At 41.0% G+C, this 12,736-nt stretch overlaps 1 protein-coding gene across 1 annotated transcript in view; it reads left to right on the top strand.

Moving 5' to 3' along the window:
* The window catches only part of erc2 (ELKS/RAB6-interacting/CAST family member 2), a 36,575-nt gene that overhangs the window by 22,071 nt on the left and 1,768 nt on the right, over positions 1-12,736 (top strand). Inside the window, exons 11-20 of the mRNA XM_020587426.1 lie at positions 28-168; positions 1,470-1,505; positions 4,281-4,483; positions 7,685-7,696; positions 8,035-8,158; positions 8,271-8,431; positions 8,970-9,117; positions 10,414-10,995; positions 12,289-12,357; positions 12,473-12,630. Of these exons, the coding sequence (XP_020443082.1) occupies positions 28-168; positions 1,470-1,505; positions 4,281-4,483; positions 7,685-7,696; positions 8,035-8,158; positions 8,271-8,431; positions 8,970-9,117; positions 10,414-10,995; positions 12,289-12,315 (1,434 nt within the window). The 3' untranslated portion in view covers positions 12,316-12,357; positions 12,473-12,630. The remainder of the gene's footprint in view (positions 1-27; positions 169-1,469; positions 1,506-4,280; positions 4,484-7,684; positions 7,697-8,034; positions 8,159-8,270; positions 8,432-8,969; positions 9,118-10,413; positions 10,996-12,288; positions 12,358-12,472; positions 12,631-12,736) is intronic.

Genomic DNA, 12,736 nt, shown 5'->3' on the forward strand with positions numbered 1-12,736 from the left:
CTCGTGGTGCTGTCTGTCCATCTGCAGTCCAGTCTCATCGATCTGAAGGAACATGCTTCATCCCTGGCGTCTTCAGGCCTCAAGAAGGATTCAAAGCTCAAATCACTGGAGATCGCCATCGAGCAGAAGAAAGAGGAGTGTAGTAAGTTGGAGACGCAGTTGCAGAAGGTAGGTTTGCATCTTACAGTGCAAATCCACACATAAAAGTACCATTTAGTTTATTATCTAATATTTAGATGTACAATAGGAGTCTTCTATACAGTAACTGTTCGCACACTTTACAGAAAGAATGTACAATATTACATATAACAATCAACTCAAGTAGCGACTTAGAGCTTTTTAAGTCTGATACATGTACATACAAATTTACAGCTCTTGGCAAAACAATTTCACTATGAGCTTTATGTCGTAGCTGTCTACATCTAAAAGCTACATTCAAGCACGTACAATTCCTTGCAGCTCAGTCTGCTAAAGAAGGTCACATGATTTGACTGAAAGCTCCAGAGCAGCTACTACATGGACTGTGCGGTGAGATTGTTTTGTCAACCACTGCTTTAAAGTCACGCATTAACCTTCAGCCACAAATTTATATTTTGTTGTTGTGAGGGAAAGGACATACAAATCACTAATTTCCAAAGATACATTTCAGGAAATTGTTTTATCACCACCGTAATTTTTTTAATTTTTTTTTTTTTTTTTTTACTAATGACTAGAGTTGTTATGGTAAAAGCTTCAGCTTTGGCTGAACTGTGGAGATCTCCTCTGCTCTCAGTGAAGACTGTGAACATGTCCCTTATTAACTGTACTGAACGGTAGATAAACAGCCAGAGCAACGTGTCCACCGTGAATAAAAGAATTGCCTCACTGTTATCCCAGGGACCATATGAATAGAAACTAATAAGTATTTAAAGAGTTAAATGAATGAATTATTCCTTATATTCTAATAAGTTTGCTTTTATATAGGTTCACTGAGTTTTCCTTGCTCATAAATATCAAGGTGACCACTGCAATATACTATATGTCATTATTCATTATCCCTTGTTTGAAAGAGCAAAGGTTTTGCCATTATGAATATAATCCAGATTTAACCAGGAACAAAAACATGCCTTATGTAAAACACAGTTCATTAAGATAAAAGCTACCACCATGCTTTCTTTCCTGTAAAAGCCTGTTGACTTGTTAGGCCGCTGCAGGGAGTGTACAGTCTATTAAATACCTCCCGTCTCCTCCTCGTCATAGTGTACAGACTAGCTCCATGTCTGTTCGACTGCATTTGTCTGTGTTTGTGTTGCCCTGAACCTGTAACAACTTGTGCTGTTACTGATGTTACTGATCTGTCAAACATGTATTGTAACATGTCTGATCCTGCTGTTCTCTCCTTTGCCTCAAACCAAAGCCTAACACTCACTCTCCCGGGTTTCCCCCCTTCCCTTCCGCTTCTTCCCTCAACCCTTCCGTTTGCAATGTAGCAAGCTGAGCAGCTATTCAGTCACATGAACAATCCTGTAAGTCCATCTCCTGAGCCCTCCGAGGCACATACTGAAAGCATGAGGACACTGATAACTTCTTTGAAATATGCTAGATGGTGATCATGCCAGACCCTGGCACGGGTTCTGCTTTTACCCACGGACTCACCCAGATGCATGTTGACCGTTGCACTGTACTGATATAATGAGCTTAATACTGCACCCGGCGTCCTGTGAAATGTACTGTACTCATTCTGCAAGTATTTGTGTTTGTGACACATAGTGAACCTGGTGCTACATATATAGTATTTAAAAGTTCACTTTGGTTTGTTGGAATTTCAAACATGCAGAATATACAGTACAGTGTACAGTAACTTTTTAAATTATGGTTCTGTAGTTATAGTATCTTAACTACGGTGGGATTGTCTTATTCCTTCACATTAGAGAGAAGGCGGCTCTCTGCAGTTCTAAACTTTCAGTCACTAGACCCACATCAGGGAAAATGGAGGCCATTAGGAAATCCCAGAGCTTATACTGACACCAAACAGAGCCCATCTGTAATGCGAGTATATTGGGAAATGCATCTTACAGCTCAGGTTTCTAAGACCCAAATGTTTATCAAGCAGCAGCTTCTTCAGAAAGTCTACTCAGACAGAGAATTCAATGGAAGTGAAAGGACATGGTCTGGAGTTAAGCCCTTGTATGTTCTGACACCTACAACCTTGGATTTAAAAAAAAAACTAAATTGGCCTTATGGTTGTTGAACTATGAAAATAAACTTTGCCCGAATATTTATTTGTTACTGAATATTATTTGAAGATGAAATGATTTTGGTTGTGTTTAATTTTAGGATGTCTGTATACGTATGTTTCTACAGTCTTAAAAAATACATGTAAATAAACAGCAATATTGTGGCAGCTGGGACAGAAAATAAACCATCTTCTAAAGATACAGTAATTTCCCATAATTTTTTAAATAAAATTTGTGCATTTGACAGTTTTTTCATGTTAAATAAAAGGCTCTAACCTTTAAAGCCCAGGAACTTTTCCTTTTTAAAAATGATAAAACAGATCATTTTAAATATATTGACATATATATATGAAGTGCTATTAGTGAATATTCATTTTAGTTTCTCAAAAGTTCATTTGGCATTCATTTGAGCTGCAGTCATTGAAGTCATTTTAAACCAAGGAGGTACGACAAGATACAGAACTATTTCCAGTCATATATGAGGGTAGACACTGAATTCAATATTACCCTTCATCATGGTTTTTTTTTTTTTTTTGAAAAATACTGGCCTAGACTTAGTTTAATATGGATTACAGACACAGTAATTTTCCACCATGAATCGGTTTGTCAAACTGGAAAAATGAGTAACTAGAGTTTTAATTGTCACACAATGCATGCTGGGAAGTCTGCTATTTCAAATTGTGAAACCATAAAAGGTAGATGTTTATAAAATTATTATGAATTTGTGTTTTTATGTGAAAAAAAGAAATAAAAAAAAAGAGAACTTTATGGTAATTCACAGCTAGAGGTTTTACATGTTATTTTAATTTTGACATAGAATTTCACAGCATATTTTTTGTTGTATGTTAGAAATACAGGAACAATCTGTAAAATAAACAGGAACATTTTTTACACTGTAGGGATGCACTGATACCAAACACTGACATTTTGTCACACGTGTCACTGAAACACATTTTTGTGGAGCTTAGAAAAACCTTTGGTGCAAAACAGGTTAAGCTTTAATTTCTTGAGGTAACTGGTTGTTCCTTAAATCCACTGACTGTATCGATTTTAATTTGTATGTCTAATTAAATTCTCTCGTAAATATTTTAGTATACTTCTAGAATGACTAGTGGTTGCAAAATGATTTTATGAACATTTCATAATCAATTCAATGAGAATATTCTCCCACCAGGCAGCCTAAACATTGCTCCTCATGCTTAAAATAAGAAACGTACTGTCGACTTGGTCCCTGTTGTTTCTATTCCACCATTCTTTTGACAGACAATTGCAAATACCGTGCAGCTTCATTGGGTTTGCATGATTTGGTCGACCCTGTTGCATGTCGTCACTGTCGCGCTTCTCTTTTGTCACAGTGTGGTGCGTTCAGCTTAGGTGAAGCTATGGTTGGAGGTCACCGCAGTGTTTTGCTGGATGGCTCTGTATTCTCTTGCACTTGTGTGACCTGTGTTGACATGTGTGGCTGCATATTGTCTTGAGGGTGTTGTGTGCCAGTGTAATGTAATTCATGGAGAGTAACAGACTGTTGTAATAACGGCGAGATTAGTATTGACCAAACAGCAGCGCTTTAATTAGTTTGTGACACATAACCAATGAAACAGAATTATGATTGATTTAGCAATGAATGATTTAGCATTTTACTGCCAATGATTTGTCACTAATTTTTGCTTCATAAAGTGCTGTATAAACATGACACACACAAAAGCACACATACACAGTCCAGTATTCTGCAAGTGTGCAAACTGACTGGGAGTCTCAGAGGGCTGTTAAATGGAGCTAAATAATAGCTCTGTTAAAGCTAATGAGCCAGCACCAGTAATGATGCCCTTGTCCACAACATTTTACTCTACTTTAGTCATTCAGAAACAGAGGGAGAGAGCAGAGGGAGTAGTTAATCTCAGACACTGATGGACTACAGTGTGCTGAATGTATCTCTCCTCCACAGGCAGAAATGTTCTTTGCTGTACTGCACGGTTGTGTTGACAATCATATTAACTGAAGTTACCTTCGGGTGTGTACGGGTATGCGTGTTTGTATGTGTTTTTCCCTGGTGTGTGGATGCAGAAGGCCCACGAGGTGGAGCAGCAGTCAGGCTCCAGAGGGAACCCAGACTACGTGGACCGAGTGAAGCTGCTGGAGAAGGAGGTGAGCTACTACAAGGATGAGGCCAGCAAGGCTCAGGCAGAGGTGGAGAGGCTGCTGGACATCCTGCGGGAGGTAGAGACCGAAAAGAATGACAAGGACAAGAAAATCGCAGAGTTGGAAAGGTAACTAATTCTGACTGTCTAGAGATGTTAGTTCAATATGGAGAAATTAGTTGGAAATGTATGTCACTATTTATTGAGTAGACTCAGCAGGTGAATGATGGAAACATATAAGTGAGGCTCCCTGGAAGTACTGCAGGTCAAGGTGGGGATGGGAAGGACGCGGGTTGGGGAATAGGAATAGAAGAGACAGTTAAAAACAGCAACCAGACAGTGATTGGCTTGGGGAACAGTGGCACAAGGATCATCGGTCAAGTATGGTGATATCCAAATTGTGAATGTGGGGATTTTGACAGCAGGGCAAAGAGGACAGAGAAAATGAAACCAGCAGGAAATAGCAGACGTTCACCGACAGAGGAATAAAAGCTGTACATGAGGGAACACGTTGAACTTTCATAAAATATTTCTTGCGTTCAGCTTACTGATGTAATGACTCATTTTTTTGCCTCATTTGTTTGTTATCCTGTAGTGACATAAAGCTGAAATAAGTGTATTTGTGCGCTATTCGTTTCAGTTCATTCGATGGAAGCTTTGGCGTCTTACAGTAACTGCATTCAAACTTGACAGGAAGACAGGCTTGTAAAAGTTGTGTATTTGTAAAAGGCACAACTGGGATAAGTGGGATATTGCAGCACAAAATGCCACTCAGTCACCCCCTTAATGGAAGAGTTAACCACACAGATAAAACTGGTGCCCCTCCGGCCCTCGGTCACCTCTCAGTGTGGCCCAAAGTCTCCACACTGGACATAGCTTTTGGCTTTGGTTTGGGTCAAGTCTTTCTGAGAAGGACCCCCCCCCCAGTACACGTTTCCTCCCCAGCCAGTGACAGGGGCCACTTTGTTTCGGTGTCATGCTGATTTGTTAGTGGTGTTAATTAATTGAGTGTTTTTGTCCTTTTTTTTTTTACCACCTTTACCCATTTCTTTTGCCTTGTTCCCTGTTTCTGTTTTGTGTTCCATGCCCACTTGTCCCTTTTTTAACCCCTGCCATTGATCACTCTCGACCACGGCCTTGAACTTCTTTTTTTTTCCTTTTTCAAATCCCATTCTGTTTTTTTTAATCTCTTTCCATTTTCCTTGCAACTCTTTCTCTGTTGTGTCCCTCTGACACCAGCCCCCCTCCCTCTGCCCCTCGCCCCATCCCTCGTCCCGGTGGCAGAGCTCCCCCTGACCCGCTCCCTTCTGTGTCCGCTGCTCCCCAGCAGATAGGGGGCATGGTGTGGGATTTCCTGGGAAAGTGAGTGCTCTGCCCTGGCACTTCAGCTCGGCTGTGTGGTCTCCGACTGCTGCAACTGCATCCGGTTTCACACGTGTGCCTGGGTTTGCCTGCTGTCTGAAAGATCCACAGATCTTTGTATCAGAGCAACACACTCAGTTTGTCATCTGCGCTATTATCACTGTTTACCTGTGTACATGATACAAAGCTGCCTGGATTCATGTTTGTTTTTATTTCTTTAGCATGTGATTGCTTAGTGATTAACTGAATGTGTACAGTGCCATGAATGGTTTTTGATCAGTCTGTGTGAGCATGTGACTGTGTGTGTGTGTGTGTGTGTGTGTATGTGTGTGTGAGAGAGAGAGAAAGAGACAGCTGCATTGTTTGTTCGTTCAAACCGCATGTGACAAGCAGCATTAACAGCCATTGTGAATTGTCAACAAAAATTTAGTAGTACAACAAGTCAAAGGCAAATCAGCTAATTAAAGAATGATGTATTGTACAGATGTGACTCATACTGCATGTGACTCAGTATTAAAATCCACTATGATGGGCAGTCTTTAAAGTTTAAGGCCTTTAGCTCATTTAATGTGTAAGTGCAAAACATCAGCTCACACAGTTTGAAATATGTCACATAAATATATGGCATATATTCCATTATATTCCTTTGACTCCCTGAACAGCGAGCATCACTTCACACTGTTGTTCATGGTGTGGCCTGTCTCCGTAATGATGCATGTTAAGGTAACCTAGTAAAGCCAATCACACCAAAGATTCCACCGACATGCTTCCAAATTTTACATTTTACACCAGAAAGGTTTTGCAGTTGTAATTGAAAGCCCCTGTCAAATTTTACACTTGTATATAAGTATTTAAAACTGGAAATACTACATGGTGTACTGTGTTATTAGTATTATTAGTAGACTTAATAATATGTAGAACTTGGTGTGATTTTCCCCAGCTGCTCTTGCTTCTGTCATTCATTTTCAGTTTATTATACTGTATAAAATATACCTCTTTATGTTCTTTGTTGAAATATCAATATAAATTACACACACATGCGAGTTTTTGTGTCTTTCTGTGGTGTTTTCTTTGGCTGTTTGTTGTAGCTCACTGTATGTAGTAAAAGCTGAGGCCATGAGCACGCTTCCCACGCTCATTCCAGCCAGCCATCTGCCTGCCTCATCCTGCCTCATCCTTCCTGTCTGTGACTCTCACTCACCCTTGCACCTTCAGATCATTCCAGTAAAATCACCTGACAACCTTTCTATTCTCAAGTGTGTTTCCTGGTGCCCACCTTCCTGCTCTCCTGCTCAGTCTGCCCTGCCTAGCTTCCCCTAACAGACACTAAGGGAAATGATTGGCCTAGTGGCCTGCATGAATAGAACTGCTGTGCTCCAGGTCTATACGTACACAGTGAGAGAGGTGCTGGTAGGGTCTGGACTGAACCATCGGTCCTGCAGTGTGTCGGTTCAGTTGGGTTTCTTCTGTTTGAATGACCCTGCATCCATAACCAGCTCTCTCGTTAGCTTGTTCCTTCTCGCCCACTTGGGACGAACACCATCGGCTTCCTCTCCTTTTGCTCAGCACCTAAACTTGTCCTCCTCCCCCCTTCTTTTTACCCGGCTGATTTTTGCCTGTCTGACTGCATGTCTGCCACTCCCAGGCTTGGCAGCAGATGCACATGGCTCCATATTTTCAGAGAAGGTGCATCCTGCATTAGCTGTGTCAGGCTACAGAGCAGTGGCGGTCACAGGTGCCTTTGTAATCTCCAGTGTTGATTGGCAGTACACACCCTGTGATTTCCTTTGGGTCTTCTGTTTTGTGTCCTTGTGGTTGTTTCTTTATGTTCTGGTTCTAATGTCGCTCTCTCTCTCTTTTTTTTTTTTTTTTTTACTTTTTTCTATGTGCTCTTGTCTCTTCCTTCCAATTCCTCCAACCTATCCCGTTATCCCTTTCTCTTCTAATGTTTCCTCATCCCATCTGCAGCCTTGCTCCCAGGTAAGCTATGCCCCTCCTCCAACTGTGGTCCCATTTCTTCCTATCCCCATGCTACTGTAACTTTGATGCTCAAACCTGTAAGTCATCTCAGTACTGTCATAATAACACAAATCTATAAATTCATCTGTGATGCTCATGTCTTGTTGCTGTCCTCGGATCTCATGAGTGGTACTATTTTTAAATTAGTCTCATTCAAAATGCACCTGACATGATTGTCCATTACAGTACTTGTTCTGCTTGTGTGTGTTTTATGGTTATTTTTGTAGCTAGAGAATTGGATTTGTAAATGTAATTGGCATGGAAATACTCTTCATTTTGTTGTTGTTGTTGTTTTACAGACAAGGAGGCAAAGACCAGACTAAGAAGGGTCCAAACATCAAAATGGGATCACAAGGGGACAAGAAAGGCTTAGGTCAGGACCTTCGTAAAGACAGCTCCATGGATAGCGGTCATCACTTAAAGGCACGGATTCACTCATGAGAAATATTTACCACTTTTACTAATTGCCTAATAAAATATGTGCCTACAATGAGTCTCTCTTTTGTGTTCCCACATATCTCTTGTTGACTATCAGTTGGAGGAGCTAATGAACACCTTGGAAAGGACAAGGCAGGAGCTGGATGCCACCAAGCAGCGTCTCTCCTCCACACAGCAGTCCCTGCAGGAGAGGGACACCCACCTCACCAACATGAGACAAGAGCGCAGGAAACAGCTGGAGGAGATCCTGGAGATGAAGTTAGTGTCAGCCACATAAAGACAACCCACTGTTCCACTTCTCCTAAAGCTACAATATGCAACTTAAGGCAGCACTAGCATGAAACTAGCAATTCAGTCCACTGTGCTCCACCCAGTGCTCTTTCTCTTTACTCTACTATGCTCTATTAAGCATTATTAAACTAATTACTTCAACTAGTTACTTAATCTAATCGGCTGCTAGCGGTAGATTTGTGTCAAATTTCACATGTAACTCTCTGCACAAAAGTAAATAAGAATATTTACAACATCCTTTACATGAGAACAGAGCAGTAATATGTTTGAGTGACTTCACTGAAAATAATAATTTTGCTCCTTTATAGCTAGATCCTGACCAGAAATAGCTTTACTTGCAATTAAACTGTATTCAACATTGATACAGTTAAATTGAATTGATGCAGTTTGATTTATAGGTTTTTAGTTAAAGTGCCATCATGAAACTGTATGTATGCCATTTATTTAATATTCTTTCTGTGCCATAAGAACATACTGATGCCATAATATTGTTTTTCTTCATCAGACAACAAGCCCTGCTGGCAGCCATCAGCGAGAAAGATGCTAATATTGCACTGCTGGAACTATCTGCCTCCAATAAGAAGAAGACCCAGGAGGAGGTGCTGGCCCTCAAGAGGGAGCGGGACAAACTGATGCACCAGCTCAAACAACATGTTAGTACTGCAGCACAATGTCAAGGAAATCTCTCTCCGCACTGTAGCCGGTTGCCAAGGCAACGTTAATCATAATGAAAAATATAGCCGCACAATGCAGCCAGCAGTTTTTTTAATCCTCTACTTCATCTACAAGGGATGGCACACACACACAAACACACAAACACAAGGCCACTTTTTTCTAATTCCCTTTTGGCATTTTTCCTAAATGTAGCATTTCATAATTTTGCAGCATGAGTGAGAGCTGTTGTTACATCTGTTGGAAGGTTAGTCAAGTCTAAGTCAGTTTAACAGTTTCCGTTTGCCAACTACAATCCAGCTGTCCATCTTTTCTGGCCTCAAACAAAACCTAAAACTGTGCTATTTTCTTATCTTCTGGGTCATATCATGAATCTATCTTTTATAGGACATGAGTCACTCCTGTGACACATCTTGTAATTTCTTTACATTTAACAAGAAGTAAAATAGAAATAGAAGTTTATTATTCAATTTTCAAAAATCACAAAGTCATACACATAATGCTGTGAAAGTGCACTGGGTAAAGATGGAATGTGCCGATTACTGTAGGTCAGCTCAGACTATTTAAAGGAACAGCTTTGAGAAGATCCTTACCAGTCTCATTTGTCTATGGTAAGCATGAAACTACAGCCTGGAGACAGCTAGCTTAGCTTGGCATATAAAGACTGGAATGACCAGCGCAGAGTCATTGAAGTCAACGCTTGGCCATGAAGAGCATGTTTGCATTGTAACAAATTGTCATTTTTACACTCGTGAGTTTTTGTGTTAATATTTATGGTGTTAACTGGTGGGCTTTATAGGTGCTGGTAGGTGGATTTTATTACCTTTAGACAGAGCCAGACTAACGGTTTCCCGCTTTTCTATTATTTATATTAAGTCAGGCTAATGGGCTGTGGCTGTCGTATCCAGCATACAGACATATGGGTGGTGTTTATATTCAATGGTAAGAAAGCATATGAGTGTATATCCCATAATGTTTAACTTTCCCTTTACTGGTGTTTTTGCTAGATGAAACCACAATGTCTTAAATATAACTAAGGAGATAAATCAACAGCTGTCATAAAACTGAACATTATAAGCCTCATTGCTGGGTATATATAACTACAGAGATAAGTCAGCCTGTCTCCCCGCTGTAGTTTCATATTTACTGTACAGACTTGAGACTTATTGCACAGATTGTGGGATATCTTTGTTTTATGTCCACTCCTCATTATGTAGGAAAAAGGTTCTTTTAATAGCTGTGATCAACAAACACTGAACAGTTTCCTCTCTCTCCAGACACAAAGCCGAATGAAGCTGATAGCTGACAACTATGAAGATGAGCAGTATCATCCACATGGTCCTCACCACATCCAACCTCAACCGCCACACACTCAACCTCAACCCCAGCCCCAGTACACCCACCCTCCTCATGCCCAGCAGACTCCATATCCACATGCCCCACATCCACAACACCCTCAGCACCCACAGGCCCCGCCACAGCACCCACATGCCCAGCAGCCACAGCCACAGTACCCTCACCCTCCCCACCAACAGCACCCCATGCAGCACCCTCAGCACACCCAACCACCACTCCAGCAGCACCCACGTCCCCCACAGCCCCAACACCCTCACCAACAGCACCCCCAGCACCCCCCACAGCACCCGCATGGACATCCTCCTCCTCTGCAGCACCCTCACCCGCATGGCCCTCCCCAACAAGGACCACATCCCCAACACCCGCATCCGCAGCATCCTCAGCACCCACAGCACCCACAGCACCCACACCATGCCCAGCATCCGCGTCACCCATCGCCCCATCATCGTGGAGGGCCACCCCGAGGACCTCCACATGCCGGTCACCGCCCCTCCATGGACCAGGTTAGATGTCTTGCCTTGTCATTTATGTTATAATTTATTGTGTTATAAAGTTCACAACAGCTGAAATAGAAACTGAAAGGTTGGCACTATAACAGAGCACGGCAATGTGTTTTCAGTGGTGTACAGAAAATTACAATTTCTGCCCAACAGTGGTTCTGAAATGTTTGGAAACCATAGTGCTGCATTCTGCAGTTTTCTTGCAGATAAAGCTTCTTGTGTGCAACAGCTAGATTCCCCTGTAGTTCTTTTGGCCAGTACAGATTTGATCATCTCAGACTCAGATTTGCCGTCATGTCACCAACTGCTTTTTCAACAGTTTTCCTAATATGATGATTTTTGCTCATTTGCTTCAAAATTAATTATAAAGATGAAGCTAATGTAAATATCACCTCATTTTTATGTGGTATATGCTAACAGAAATTTAAGGTAAAAAAATGAACAACTCTTGGGGCATCATTGTCCCAACATAAGGTACCCCAGGGTACCACAGCTCCCAGTCAGGGAAAAACCGCTGTAGGCATCAAGACTCTCTGATGTGATAATGCATATACACACAATTCAGAGTATAGCCCTGTAAAATCTTTGCCAAAAGCAGCACCATAACTCTTAGCAAAATACTTCAATGTTGTACATTTAGAGGTGGAAAGTAACTAAGTACTGTACGTAGGTAAGTTCTGTATAAGTCAAGTACTGTATGTGAGTACCATTTTGAGGTATCTGTACTTGAGTAATTTTATTTTCTGCCACTTTAAACTTTCACTTCACTGCATTTTAGAGGCAAATATTACACTTTTTACTGCACTACATTTATGGAATAATGTTAGTTACAACTACAGTTACTTGTCAGAATTAGAATAACTATACAAAATACAGTATAATCATGAGATCCTGTTGAACATCAGTGGGGAATTCACCAGCCACCCAGCAGTAATTCAAATTAGTAATTAAAATTAACCATTTACCAGCTGCAACATTAAATGTAATGTACACAATAATGCATCAGTAATTATCATCCAGTAATAACAGGTGGGTCACAGAAAAGTAGCCCAAGCAAGTGGATTGTTTTGGAGGCGGGCTACTTTTCCGTGACCCACCCTGTATCATATATATTAATTGTCTCTGAGTGCTGTTACCACCACTGTGCACATTAATATTTTCTTTGATTCTTACTTATACTTTTAAACAAGTGTATTGCCTGTCACACTGCTTCTGTACCAGTGATGTCCTCTGATCGGTTGCTTTCTTCCCTTCATGCTTATTGCTGCTCTTGGCCTGGAACACTGCCAAAAACAGGATGATGAGGAGGGTATTTGGGCATAATCCTTGCAGTGACAACCAAAGCTCTATTGTTGTTTTGGAGGGGTGAGATATGTTTAAGAATTTTTTACTTAACAATTCTATGGTATAATGTCTGCTGTGTTTTATAACAAACTAAACAACTAAATACCATCTGGATGTCACCGTCTTTCACATTCAGATGATTCAGTCACTACTGGGGGAGCACAGCCATGCCATGATGTTGAAACACTAACCGATCAAACATGTATTACCTCCACTCAATCAACAATGGGACTTTTGTTTATTTTCTGGGGAAGAGGAGGGTGCACTCAGGTGTGCAGGTCATGTGGGGAGCAGGTAATCTCACAGCTTTCATATTACGCATACAAAAGTAATGCATTCAGCTATTATAATACATTTTCAAACTGCAGCTTACTTACCTATGTCCTTGTTCATTTTCTGC

Source organism: Monopterus albus, unplaced genomic scaffold (assembly GCF_001952655.1).
Source record: "Monopterus albus unplaced genomic scaffold, M_albus_1.0 scaffold457.1, whole genome shotgun sequence".
Classification (NCBI taxonomy): Eukaryota; Metazoa; Chordata; class Actinopteri; order Synbranchiformes; family Synbranchidae; genus Monopterus; species Monopterus albus.